This window comes from Brassica napus, chromosome A7 (genome assembly GCF_020379485.1).
Source record: "Brassica napus cultivar Da-Ae chromosome A7, Da-Ae, whole genome shotgun sequence".
In the NCBI taxonomy this organism is placed as follows: Eukaryota; Viridiplantae; Streptophyta; class Magnoliopsida; order Brassicales; family Brassicaceae; genus Brassica; species Brassica napus.
The window spans coordinates 27,067,628-27,081,493 of NC_063440.1; the positions used below are offsets into that span (position 1 = coordinate 27,067,628).

At 35.2% G+C, this 13,866-nt stretch overlaps 2 protein-coding genes across 2 annotated transcripts; both read right to left on the reverse strand.

The window, feature by feature from the left end:
* Positions 1–4,963: 4,963 nt before the first annotated feature.
* Positions 4,964–7,671, reverse strand: LOC106356025. Its single transcript, XM_013795874.2, has 3 exons — positions 5,819–7,671; positions 5,526–5,727; positions 4,964–5,349 (listed from the first exon to the last, which is right to left on the reverse strand). Exons 1-3 carry the CDS (start codon positions 6,080–6,082, stop codon positions 4,964–4,966), a joined length of 852 nt encoding a protein of 283 aa, XP_013651328.2. The 5' UTR covers positions 6,083–7,671.
* A 3,523-nt stretch (positions 7,672–11,194) lies between these two features.
* Positions 11,195–13,853, reverse strand: LOC106357355. The gene is made up of 3 exons (XM_013797035.3): positions 12,383–13,853; positions 12,099–12,300; positions 11,195–11,941 (listed from the first exon to the last, which is right to left on the reverse strand). Exons 1-3 carry the CDS (start codon positions 12,494–12,496, stop codon positions 11,484–11,486), a joined length of 774 nt encoding a protein of 257 aa, XP_013652489.2. The 5' UTR covers positions 12,497–13,853; the 3' UTR covers positions 11,195–11,483.
* Positions 13,854–13,866: the final 13 nt, after the last annotated feature.

Sequence of the window (13,866 nt, forward strand, 5' to 3'; positions counted from 1 at the left end):
CCTTTCTTACACTACAAAAAAACACAAGTTTTACGAGGGCAGTTTTCCTCGTTACTTCGTCGTAAAAGCAGTGTTACGACGAATTAGCGAGGAAACGCGTTTCGTCGTTATACGTTTGTCGTAACGCATATATCCTCGCTAATTCGTCGTAAGTTAGCGAGGAAATAATTTCGTCGTAAAAGCGAAGGAGGATATTTCGTCGTAAAGACCACGTAAAGATTCCACGTAAGGACGTCGCTAACTTTCCTCGTAAATACCACGAAAAGCTTTCCTCGTAAAACCCACGTAAATAAATACTCGTAAAATTAACGTAAATACCTTGAGAGCTTTCCACGTAAAGAAAACGTAAAAACCTTGATAGATTTCCACGTTATTTCCATGTAAATGTTTCCTCGTAAAAACCACGTTAAGCTTCCACGTAAAGAAGCCGCAAAATTAGCTACGAATTTACTTCGTTTCATTATTTTATAGAAATATAAAAAATTATAATTATAAATATAATTATAAATATAATTTAAATTATTAATAAAATTAAAATTCTAAAAAAATCAAAACCAAAATATTTTATATAGAAATAAGTTTTGAATTCATAATACAATAACCGAAATTAAAAGAACTAAGGGTGGTCGTTAATTAATCGCCTCGTAGAATTCATCACTCCTCGCCTGAACATCCGCCTCGGCATGTGAGTCGTCGGTCGGTGACTGGCCTGGGATAGGATTTTGTTGTCGCATGGTCCTCAACAAAGTCGCCCATTCCGGATTTGTGGCCGCTACAACGTCCAAGAAGCCCTCGAGTCCACCCATACGAGATCGGAGCTGAGTAGACTCTATACGCAGCTGAGTAGACTCTCTACGCAGCTCTTCGGACTCCCTACGCAGCTGAGAGACTTCCTCATCCCGTCGCTGAACATAAGACGATGTCGCTCTCGGAACATCGTTGACGGAACCAATCCCCAACGTCCGTCCCTTTTTTTTAGGGACAACCTTAAAAACAAAAAATAAATTTTGTTAGTAAAAATTTAAAGTTAAATTAAATGAATATTTAAAAAAATTAAAATTTTAGAAAATTTACCTCCTCGTAAAGCTTATCCACTTCAGGTGTGGATAAGGTGACGGGTAATCCATCGGTGGACTGTTGGGTCAGCTGGGTCTGGCGTTCTTCAACCCGAGCAGCCAAATCGTTGTAGATTTGCTCGGACTTGCCATCTATAAATCGGCCCGCCTTGTTCTTGTGGGTCCACCGTTGACATCAACTACACCAAATTTGTTAGACCGAACACCTCTGTTGACGACGGGGTCGAACCATTCACATTTGAAGATGACGCATTTCAGCTTCAGTATCCCTGGAAATTCGACTTCAATAATCTCCGTCAAGATCCCGTAGAAATCTGTTTCCCCTTTCACACATATTCCATAGTTACTGGTCGCCCGCTGTCTACCATACTCATATGTGTGAAAAGTGTAGCCTCGTGTGAAATACATCTGTGATGTGGTGACCTTTACAAGTGGAGATTGAATTACTTCGTGTAACCACTTAGGATAATCTGCATCGTCGTCATAATCAACCTGCAAAAATAAAGAGAACATTAAAATACAAATCCTGTATGAAAAAATAGTTTGAGTTATAATACCTGATTCCGCAACCACTTAATGAAGTGCTGATCTTTCCTTTTGTCTACGTCACTTGTGGATATACCAGGAAATGTTTCTTCGACTTGAGAAACAAATAGGCTGTAAAATTAATCACATTTCATAGGAATGAATCTCTTGCAATTATATAATTAATTATATGTGTTTTGAAGTGTCCATATATGTTACCTTTCAAAATAACGCATCAATGGATCCTCGCAATTGAGTAGAATATAGGTGTGTGCACTATGAGCGTCTTGTTCACTCGACCACCAAACCTCTTTAGACTTCCCACCGAGCCGTCCAATCTGGCTAAAGATGTCTGGAACACCAGCAACTGCATATGTTGGCGCAACTCCACCATCATCATATCTTCTTGGAGCTCTTCTACGGGTACGTACTTTTGACGCAAAGTAGTACGATGTGAAGTGAGAAACTTCTTCCGTCAAACTTCCAGCAATTATAGAACCTTCAACTTTGGCGAGGTTCTTTGCTTTTCCCTTCAAATATTTCATGGCTCGCTCATACTGATACATCCATCCGTAATGTACAGGTCCACGAAGCAATGCTTCATATGGGAGGTGGACAGCTAGATGCTCCATGACGTCAAAAAATCCAGGAGGAAATATCTTCTCCAAGTTGCACAATAAGATGGGAATGTTCTCCTGAAGCTGTTCTACAACTTCTTCTTTAAGAGTGCGTGTGCTCAGATCCCTGAAAAATGCTCCAATGCCTTTTATATTCCAAAAACAATTAAACACATTGTTAGTCGTATATTATTTTGCAAACTAGACCGTTATAAAATTATTGTGATATAAAACACTACGAACCTGCAAGTGCTTCATGTACGTTTGTTGGAAGTAGCTCCGCAAATGCAAAGGGCAGTAGTCGTTGCATAAAGACATGACAATCATGACTCTTCATCCCAGAGAACTTTTGACCCTTTTCAACACATCTAGAGAGATTTGAAACATACCCATCGGGGAACTTCACTTCTGATGCCACCCAGTTGAACAACACCGACTTTTTTTCTGAAGACAGTCTGAATATCGGAACAGGAACTTGTCCATTGCTTTTAATATGTAACTCGCTTCTTGAGCAAATATCCGGCAAGTCCAACCTCGATTTTATGTTGTCTTTTGTCTTCCCTGGGACATTCAATATTGTATTCATGATGTTCTCAAAGAAATTCTTCTCTATATGCATCACATCGAGGTTGTGGCGCAGAAGAAGATCCTTCCAATATGGCAACTCCCAAAATATACTCTTCTTGTGCCAGTTGTGATGAACACCGTAAGAATCAGGCATATTACGAGGGACATGCCAATTACCACCCCAACGAACTGTTTCGTTAGCTCCGTAGTAGTCGATTTGTGCTTCAATTTGTTCTCCAGTTAGATATGGTGGAGAAGTGTCTCTCACAACCCTTTTGTGCCTAAACAAATTCTTGTTTCTTCGGTAAGGATGGCCAATGGGAAGAAATCGACGATGACAATCAAACCAACTTGTCTTCCTACCATTCTTCAGTTGAAACGCATCTGTCGTTCCATTACAATATGGACAAGCTAATCTCCCATGTGTAGTCCATCCAGACAACATCCCATATGCAGGAAAGTCACTTATGGTCCACAAAAGCATAGCTCGCATCGTAAAATTCGTCTTCGTTGAACAGTCATACGTCCTCACCCCTGTTGACCACAAATCCTTCAACTCTTTTATCAGTGGTTGTAGGAAAACATCCAGGGACCTTTTTGGATGGTTCGGACCAGGTATCAATATCGTCAAGAATAGCAACTCCCGTTGCATGCACATCTCCGGTGGCAGGTTGTATGGCGTAAGAAAGACTGGCCACAATGAATATTGTCTCCCTGACATTCCGAACGGACTAAATCCATCTGTGCATAATCCGAGATACACATTCCGGCTATTGCTAGCAAAATCCGGATGTACTTTGTTGAAATGTTTCCAGGCTCTTGCATCTGATGGATGAGTCATCTCACCATCCGTCTGAGTATGCTCGGCATGCCATCTCATCTTTGCAGCAGTCTGCTCTGATTGATACAATCTTTTCAATCTGTCTGTAATTGGTAGGTACCACATCCTTTGGTACGGTACCCTATTACGTCCCCGTCCTTGCGGCTTGAATCGTGGCTTCTTGCAGAATCGACATACTTCTAGCTTCTCATCATCTCCCCAATAGATCATGCAGTTGTCGATGCAGACATCTATCATCTCCGAAGGCAACCCAAGACTATAAACTAATTTCTGAATCTCATAATAAGAATCAGCAGACACATTGTCTTCCGGCAAATACTCTTTAAACAAGTCCGCCCATTCGTTCATGCAACTTTCAGGTAGATTGTGATCAGTTTTAATATTCATCATTCTAGCAGCCAACGACAATTTAGAGAGACCTTCTCTACAACCACTGTAAAGTGGTTGATTCGCCGCGTTTAACATTCCGTAAAACTTTTTTGCATCTATATTAGGTTCTTCATCTTCATCATGAGCTACGAATGCATCAGCGACCATATCATGAACCCTATCATAATCTACCATCTCCTCCTGATGGTAACTATGTTCATTATGCAAATGATGATTAACCGGTTCTTCCTGAAAATTGCTATTACTACTACTAGCTTCATTCTGATCATAATTATAACCTTCCCCATGTTGAAACCAGATATAGTAATTTGGCGTGAAACCTCTATTTATTAAATGCTTCCAAACATTTTCACGGTTTGCCAATTTCGAATTGTTGCATTTCCGACAAGGACAGAACATCTTACCACTTTCTTGGGCGAGCGGTGTTGAATCTGCTTGGTGCATAAATGTCTCCAGCCCCGCAAGGTATTCTTTCGTCACTCTCCCGTTAGCATCTCTATGCATATACATCCAATTCCGCAACTCGTAAATAGTCCCAGAGCCAGCCATTTTTTTTTCTTTCACGTTTTTTGTTGTTGGTGTGTTTAAAATGATGTTCCAACATCCATATTTATAGAAAATTTCGAATCTGGTAGTTGTAATTTTACTATGAAATTACGACGAAAATTAATTGTATGGCCAAAAAAAAAACGTGAGCCACCTACCAAGTTGGTGGATTCAAAATTTCCTCGTTAAGTACACGTAAAATATTTCGTCGTAAAGCACTCGCGAAATTTACGTGGATTTTACGAGGAAAAACTATTTCCTCGTAAAAGCCACGTCAATTTACATCGTCTTTACGACGAATATTTTTTGTCGTTAACTTACGACGAAATAACGATGCTTTTCTTTCTCAACGTACTTTCCTCGCAAAATCAACGTTTTTTTACGAGGATTATTTTTCCTCGTTAAACTTCCTCGGTAAAGATACGTTTTCTTGTAGTGTTAGAACCAGAGACTGTCAAACGGTTCTCAGGTAGCCACTTGGCTAACATGTATCTCGTAGTCCTCCATGGAGGTCTAGACATTCCTTCTTTCTTCATGGACTCTTTCATCTCACCACAAACCAACGAAACAACTATTTTGAGTCTCTCCTCTGTCGCCACAAACACTGTCGGAAGCATCTGAGTCACGTCTTTGTAACCTTCAGTCTGCTTCACTAACTCAAACTGAGACTTGAAATCAAGATCAATTATCAGACGTTCCTTGCTTCCGTCATCACCGTCCTGTTCACTTGCCACCATGACCTCAATGTACTCGTACTTCCTCGTACACCTAAACATTCTACTACATCCTGTGTAACATTTTCACGAAAGCAACAAATAAAAAAACTCGACCTTAGTACCAAAAAAAAAACTTGACCTAACTTTCCAAAATTAAAGGAAAATCTCTTCAACTTTGCAAAGATCAAATCAAATGAATACTTTTCTAAATGTTAATTTTTAAACCAAAATGATATATTATTATTACCTTTACGGCGATCAAAAGAAGAATCCCACGAGGTTCTATAGATAGAAGCATTGTAACCATCAGATCTGAACTTAGATACAATCCTTTTCATCACATCTCTCTTCTCATCGTCTCCTTCGTATGATAATTTTCTTCTCCTGATAAACGACTTAACCTTCTCTTCCATCTCCTTTTCCTTTTCTCCTTTCGACCCAAGTATCTCCTGTTAATATTTATATGTAATATAAGATGTAATAATTTTGTGAACCAAAAAGGAGAAGTATGCATTGACCGATGAAAAATAGATAAGAGACCTGAAGGGTTACTAGAGCAGTTGAAGACTTCTCCATATGACCGGGGACGATGATCGAAGACTCAATATAATCGATCACAAGCTTTTCTAGATCTTCTTCTCCCAAACTCCCCATAGTAACTATTCTCACCTGTCTCTTCCAATTCTTCCAGGTTTTCTTTGTCTTGGAAAAAGTTAGAGTGCAAGAAATGACTTGCAATAGAGTCTCTATATATGTGTCGAAGTGTGTGACGTGTGTCAAAATGTTATCATTATTGTTTGCCATATTATATGCATTGTTTGATATTAGTTCTCTTATAAATTGTTTGTTGTCGATGCTTTAATTTCTGAACGTGAGTTGAGTGGTGACTTTTCCTTTTTCGAATATCTTCGAGGTACAACAATTTTTCTTTTCAAGTCACACATACGCAACGGTTGAAAAAGTCGTTTCATGTCATTTTCTACTTGTCGTCTATAGCACATATTTGATGAATGATATGTGGATGTTTTAGATAAAACTGTGTATCTTGAGATAATGTTTTTTGTCTTGATTTTTATAAGAAACGTTGGTTTAAATAAATAAAACTGACTCTTCAACTCAGTATAGCTAACACGAACTTAAACAGATTAGCAAGCTGAGGCAGTAGCATTGTCGATGGGCGATGGCTGAGGTGGAGATGAGAAAACTCAGATATACAAAAGTCACTTTTAAAGGTAATACTAAAAGGCCTATATGATCATTTATCAAGCTCAATCATGAACACTGTCTGATGCATCGATATATATCTATCTCAAAGATATCCTTTCACTATCATCTACTGATAAATATAATTTTGTTCATCTACCTCGCAACAAACTTTTTGATGTGGATAAAATTACAAAATATGCTATGCTACCAACTGTATGCTACATAATGGAAAGTATGTAAGAAAGTGGACTGATATGTAAAATATATTCTAATGAAATATTTGGCCGACAAAGAAATAGTTTAGCATCTTATATTTTTGTTTAAAAAGATGAAGGTTGATTTTCGATAGGTAAATGGTGACAAAAAAATTGCAACTTTCTTTGGTGTTGGTGATATTCTTTTGAGTAGCTTAATGGGTTTAGTTAACTTAGTCAATAAACTAGAAATAGTTATTTTTTGGAAGTTACAATGTCATAATAGAATGTTTAAAGAGGTTTATTCAGCAAAAACTTAACTTAATATCGTTTTCGGAAAAGATGATTATGTTGATTAAAATGTATTAGTATCAGTAAGAGATGGTGAGAAATCTACAAAATATTAAAATATCCCCAAAATCGATAATTATGAATTCAATTGAAAAAATGATATTCGGACTCTAATGTTATATTAAAATTGTGACAACTCGCCCCGTGGGAACTACCTGCCCCGTAGGTCTCAGGGTTGGTGCACTGCAGCGCTGTGAATCTGGGACCCACGGAGCAAGTAGTTTCCACGGGGCGGGTTGTCACAAAAATGTTTGAAAGTGACCTTGCAAATAAGGATGTCGCTGACCTATACCGAAAGTCGTATAATGGTGCTGCACAAAATTAAGTGAATAATTGTTAGTGGTGCTAAAAAGATTCATTAGTTAATTTCGAATAGTGATGCACTGGTTAGATAAATAAGTTATGATAGTGTAACAACGATTAGGTGAAGAGTTGGACACATCATTACAATATGGATAGTAGGTTTTACTGGAGGTTGAAGACTATTTGTTTGTTAATCTTTGGTTTGAGAAAAAGCTTGGAAGTTTCAAGTAAATACTATCTAATGTATAAGTATGTATGTATAAATTTAATTAGTTTAAAACTTTTTAAAAAGAATCCAGAAACAAAGTTATTTAGATTCTGCGTTTCAACCCTAAAGTTAGTAATATCATACCAATCTTCATTTGTGTTTACTCTTCACCATAAATGAAGTTGGGGTTTAATGGAAAAACGAAACTTAAATTCAATTAATAACCATCAATCACTCTCAACTCTATATTCGAAGTTGGGTTTAATGGAACTAATGTGGACTACTCTTTTGTTGGGGATTATTTCCAACAGGGACGGTATTTCCATCAGGAAGAATATAACTGTTTTCTTGATCATCATTAGATAGTCGCACCATCAACAGCGGTGATTTTGACGAACAAAAGTAGTCGCATCATCATTTTAGCTGCCGGTATTTTCAACAGCGACAAGAACAACGCTGGGAATCTTTGTAAAAAGTGTTTGCAGCGACAATCCCATCCATTCTCCACCATTTTTTTCTGCCTAGTTTGTTGTTTAATTATTGATGGCCGAAACCGATCGCAGCGACACTGCTCTGAACAAGGCCTGTATAGCATAAGAATGTTTTGCTGAAATGATATCAAGATCAGGTAGCCATATATTGTGAAGGAGAACAAAAGAGTTATGTGTAAATTAGTTTATATAAGATTCTTCCTGATGGTATATAAAAAAAATAAAAAAATCTGATATGGAGTATAGAAGAACCAAGTACATGCGTGTGAGACCATCATTTTGGAGAGACAATGAAAGAAGATGATTATGATCAGGTTCTTCGTACCTTTCGTACAAATGGCGAGATTAGCCAGTGATTCTACAAATGACGAGATTAGCCAGTGATCGTCGAATCTTGGGTATGCGTGTGTATTATTCGTGGTACAGTTCAATTGGGTTGTTCTCGTACAAAATTATTGCTAAACTCTAATCATGAAAATGTTAACATGAGGAAGTTTTCAAAAGAATAGATTAAATTATTTTTTGCAAAATTGTACTAACAGCCTATGAAATACAGTTTAATTGGATTGTTATCCTTATCAGGTGTACTAAAAGAATTCCTAAAAGACAAATTTTGGCTGAGTGAACGACACTTTGAGCGCAAATAGTTTCCTAAAAAGTTCAGTACATTAAGTTGCGCTGATTTGTTATCAATCATATAAAATTAGATTTTTCTATATTTACTCTATTTACTGTTTATACAAAGTAAAATGTACACATAATATTATTCTAGGGGTTTGATTGGTATTAGAGAGTAATATGGGATAAAAAAGAAATAAAAAATAGCTGAAAGAAATAAAAGAAAAAGGAAATAGAATGAACTGTTTTACTCCAGCTAAATTATGAATAAAATTATGTGTATGTTTTTTTTTTTTTTGAATGTTTTACCATTTTACTCCATGTATTACCAATCACATTTCATATTAGAAAATGTTACATACTTTCCTGAAAATAATTTTTTTTTTGGTGGAGTTTTGGAATATGTTACTCTCCATGAATAAAATATGTTTTATTGAATAAAGTCTGACGTAAAAAGGTAACAATGCCCGATTTTGGTATAGAATAAGAAAAGAGAAAAAACATAAAAATAGAGCTAATCGAGTAAAGAAAAGATCTTTGTAGCTCGGCTGCTGCTGTACTGCTCGTTGGATTTCTCAAACTGCCAAATGATGCAAGTGAAACTGACACAACTCTCTGTCTCATTTCTGGAAGCATTCTGATTTCTTGTCACACATGGCACTATTTCACATTAAACCCCTTCTTTGTCTATATATTTATATAACATTCCACAATTTCTCTAACTGTATTTTTACATCCAAATTTTAGGTATTATTAACTATTAAAAATTATATTATTACGCCACTATTTGGAAAGTTCCTCGTTAGACATTTTGTGATTTATGCTTTGACTTCTATATCTAATTTCCTAGTAATTTCTAACTAATTTTCACTATTATATCAGATTATGTATTTTGGTATAAGTTCATGCATTGAATGTGTTGGGTTAATTTTTTGCATTTTTATTAAAGTCAATAACACGATTCCATCTTCGTTATTCGTCTGGTGGCAATATTCTATTAAAATGTCATATCAGTAAAAAAAACAGTTAAAGAATTGAGGAGGTCGAGACTATTTCTTCATCATACTTCTCTCTTGCTTGGCTGATAAGCAGTCTCTGACTATCCGTTTCAAATCGAATTTTCTATTAATTTATATCACTAGATCCTCTCTGTTGCTTCCCTATCTTTTCATTGTAAGTGCCTCCTCTCTTTAGTTACTATTCAATTAAATGATGTATTTAATTTTGTAGTAGCATACAATGCATTATCTCTTTGTTTATTACTTACTTATCTTACCTATGATTTTGGTAAATGTGAGTTTAGTCGAAGTTTCTTTCAAGATCTCGAGGATTAACTCGAAAGACTAAAGCGTGAAGAAATAGATAAGACAACAGAAGATTACGTACGAATATAGAGTTGAGAGTGATGGATGGTTATTAATTAATCTAAGTTTGGTTTTTTATATAATTGAGATGGATTTGATTCGCCTCGTCATTCTTATTAATTAGGATATGACTCTGATTTAGATATATATTGGAAAGCTACCAATTGGCTACATTCTTCAATAATTGACGTAGTGCATACAGCATATTCAAGCAAAATAAGAAACAAATTATCATCCCAACTTCATGAAAGCCTGTGGTGGAGTCTAGAGGGTTGAGCATTTACATCAGTTATTGATTTAATTGTCTGAACATAAAGGTAAAGTTCAGCCAAACATTTGTCAAAGCGAATATTTAGTTCTCTTTTTAACCAAATATTTTGATGTGATCCAACTCAGTTTTACTATGGTATATCATTTTTTTTGATAAAATGGTATATCATTTCTTCATTTTACACATTGTTTCATTAAAATCGTATTTTCGTTTGTAAACCTTTTATGATGAAATAATATTACATAACAGTGTCTTAAATTAAACCAATAAAAACAGTGACCAATTCCGACTTATAGAAGACGCTAGTGTTGATGGTGACCATTAATAGCATTAATCCCACGATTTATCTGAATGTTTTACATTATTGCTTAAAAAGTCTCCACACAATTTAAACTAACGAAGACGCGTTCGAATATTTATGACAATAGTTTTATAACCAAACATGGCATTTCTGTTCAAACATGGCATTTCTATAAAAGATAAACCTCTTCCTTTTGTAATGGTGAAAAAATCGTGTGTTCTTAACGTTAATTATGTTATATATTATGAAAAAGTTATAATTAGCAAAAAAACAAGAAACATAGTTCATTTTATCGATCAAGACCAGATTTTATAGTATATATCCCTAAAGTTATTCTACAAACCAGATTCAGTATAAAAGATATCGCTACTCCATTATGTTGTCGTCTTATTTCTCATCTCATGTCATTCAAATTTTAGGGCAGAATATATATAAAAGCTTTTTATTAACACTATAATAGAATCTTGGACTAGAGAAACACATAGATGCTAATCATTCAAATCTTTTAAAGAGAATCAAGAAAAGGTAGTCGAGTCCTCTAATCAGTATTATCCACTTAATCAAATATCTTGAACCATAGAAAAGCTAACATTATATACTAAAATGGACATTTAAAATGAAGACAAAACATATTATACTTTTATATATATAGGCTATTGATACAAGTAGAAATGCAATACAGCATCAGAAAAAACCTGATACAACAAGCCCCACTTCACTTCCTTAATTTTGTTGAACATCCCCGAAAGAAAGGAACAATCATATGAAGCAACAAACAGAAATACAACTAATGTTTTACCCCCAAAAAAAAAACACAACTAATGCTCAAAATCCGTCCTTAACTCTTTTTTAATTTTATAGAAATTGATAAACAAAAAAAAAACTTGGCGCAATCCTCTCAGAAAATAGGAAAACAACACTTAGTTTTCAAACCAATGCCACCACGACTCGTTGTCCCAGCATCTTCACCTCCTTGACCATCATCAAACAAAGACCAAGACCCTTTCTTAGAACCAGACACTCTTAGACGATTCTCAGAGAGCCACTTGGCTTGCATGTATCTCTTATTCCTCCACGGTGGTCTAGACATTCCTTCTTCCTTCATCGATTTTTTCATCTCATTACAAACCAACGAAACAACTCTTTTGAGTCTCACTTCTGACGCAACAAATATTGTCGGAAGCATCTCAGTCACGTCTTTGTAACATCTTGTCTGTTTCACCAGCTCGAACTGAGATTTGAAATCAAGATCAATGATCACACGTCTCAGCTTGTTTACATCATCACCGTCGCGATCACTAGCCACCATGACGTCAATGAACTCGTACTTTCTTGTGCAACGAAACACTCTACATCCTGTTGTGACATTTCCACAAAACAACAAAAAAATTAAAATTTTGACTTTCTCTAACTTTCGAAAATCAAAGGAAAAATTCTTCAACTTTGCAAAGATTAAATCACATGAATATTTTTCTAAATATTCTTTTTTTTAAATGTGATATTTTGTTATTACCTTCAAGCCGATCAAAAGAAGAATCCCACGAGGTTCTAGAGATAAAAGCATCGTAGCCGTCAGATCTAAGCTTAGAGACAATCCTTTTCATCACATCTTTCTTCTCATCGTCTCCTTTGTATGATAATTTTCTTCTTCTGATAAACGATTTTATCTTCTCTTCAATCTCCTTCTCTTTTTCTCCTTTTGCCCCAAGAACATCCTGTAAATATATTTATTAAGTTTTATACAAAAAAAAATGAGAGATAGAAATGCATTGAAGGAAGATGAGAATAAATATAGACCTGAAGACTCATAAGAACTCCTGAAGGTTTCTCCAACTCATCGGAGGCGATCATCGGAGACTCCATGTAATCGATCACAAGCTGCTCCAAATCTTCTTCTCCTAAACTTCCCATCTTGACTATTCTCGTGATTCTCAAGAGCAGAGAGAAAATGAGTGTTTTTTTTTTGGTTATTTGTGAAGTAGCCAAGAGAAGAAAATGTTCAGAGAAAAAGAAGAGCAGGAGAAAAATTATTTATAAAGGTTGGAGATACCGTTGATGTCTTGTGACAGTCTTATCCACTTCTTGTTTTGCAGCAATATTATATGAATTGTCTGATTATTCGTTCCCTTTTTAAAAAAGTTTCTTGTTAATGCTTTTTATTTTATCTCCGAACGTGAGCGGTGAGACCTTGATCTATATGCTTTCACTTCTTTGAACAATTTTTTTCTCTTTTCTCGGAAATACATTAATTTTGATGTCATACGTGACGGTAGCAAAAGTCGTTTCATGTCATAGGTGATGGTTGAAAAAGTCGTTTCCTGTCATTTTCCACTTGTCATATATTCGATATACTGTAAGGCTGTAAGCTATAATATTAGGAGTGGATATTTTAAATAAAAATTCAGTCTGAAGATAACTTATTTAAGTCTTCATTTTCATTGAGAAATCAAAAAGCTTAGTGTCTTTGGTATGAAAAGCTTAGGTTAATTCAACGAAAAAGATTGTTTATAGAAAACAATTATAAGTTTCATTAATATTTTAAAGTATTATGATGTGTATAAAGTAGTTATGAAAATAGAAAAAAATATTAACTTAGGAACTGTTGATCAAAACTAAAAGGTATCCATATTATTTGAGGTAAAAAAAAAAATCTGTTTGATTCGGACCGATCTGCTGATTAAGCGATCTGCGTCGCGAATCTATTCAATTATCAAAGTAGACATATACAATATCATAATTTGATTAATGTAGGTTTACTATTGATCAACCTTGTTGTAACATATTTGGAAGCAAGATTGTCTTATGTTGCCCATTCAAACCTATGATAGCTAATCCATATTATAACTGTTTATAGATTTGGCTTACACGACGACGACACATGCATGTGTGTGTGTGTACATACTAATCAAAATGATAAAATGTTGTCATGAAGATTGAATTATCTAATAGTACCAAAAGGATTGGATATATAATATATTCGTTTAGTCAAAACTGAATATATTAAGATTATTTTTCATATAGTTTTGAAATTCCGAGTGACGGTAGCTGGTATATAAGCCAACAGTTTTGATTTGGATGATATATATAGTCCCCGGGAATTTTTTAATATTTTCATATGAGATATATATAAAAAGTTTACACACTATATCATTTGAGTCTTTCTAAATCAACTAATAAAAAGAAATATTTTCAAATATAAATTGTATAAGTAGCTGCACAGATTGCACTTTACTTCAGAGGTGGCCTACCAAACGCTTGCAGGCCTCAAAGCTTGATCCTAA

What these genes read in the sequence shown, in the direction of transcription:
- LOC106356025 (XM_013795874.2), bottom strand. Translation starts at nt 6,082, where the DNA reads ATGGCAAACAATAATGATAACATTTTGACACACGTCACACACTTCGAC. An exon ending in CTGCTCTAGTAACCCTTCAG is followed by an intron (nt 5,728 to 5,818) that starts GTCTCTTATCTA and finishes AAATATTAACAG; the next exon opens with GAGATACTTGGGTCGAAAGG. An exon ending in TTCTTTTGATCGCCGTAAAG is followed by an intron (nt 5,350 to 5,525) that starts GTAATAATAATA and finishes AATGTTACACAG; the next exon opens with GATGTAGTAGAATGTTTAGG.
- LOC106357355 (XM_013797035.3), bottom strand. Translation starts at nt 12,496, where the DNA reads ATGGGAAGTTTAGGAGAAGAAGATTTGGAGCAGCTTGTGATCGATTAC. An exon ending in GAGTTCTTATGAGTCTTCAG is followed by an intron (nt 12,301 to 12,382) that starts GTCTATATTTAT and finishes ATATATTTACAG; the next exon opens with GATGTTCTTGGGGCAAAAGG. An exon ending in TTCTTTTGATCGGCTTGAAG is followed by an intron (nt 11,942 to 12,098) that starts GTAATAACAAAA and finishes ATGTCACAACAG; the next exon opens with GATGTAGAGTGTTTCGTTGC.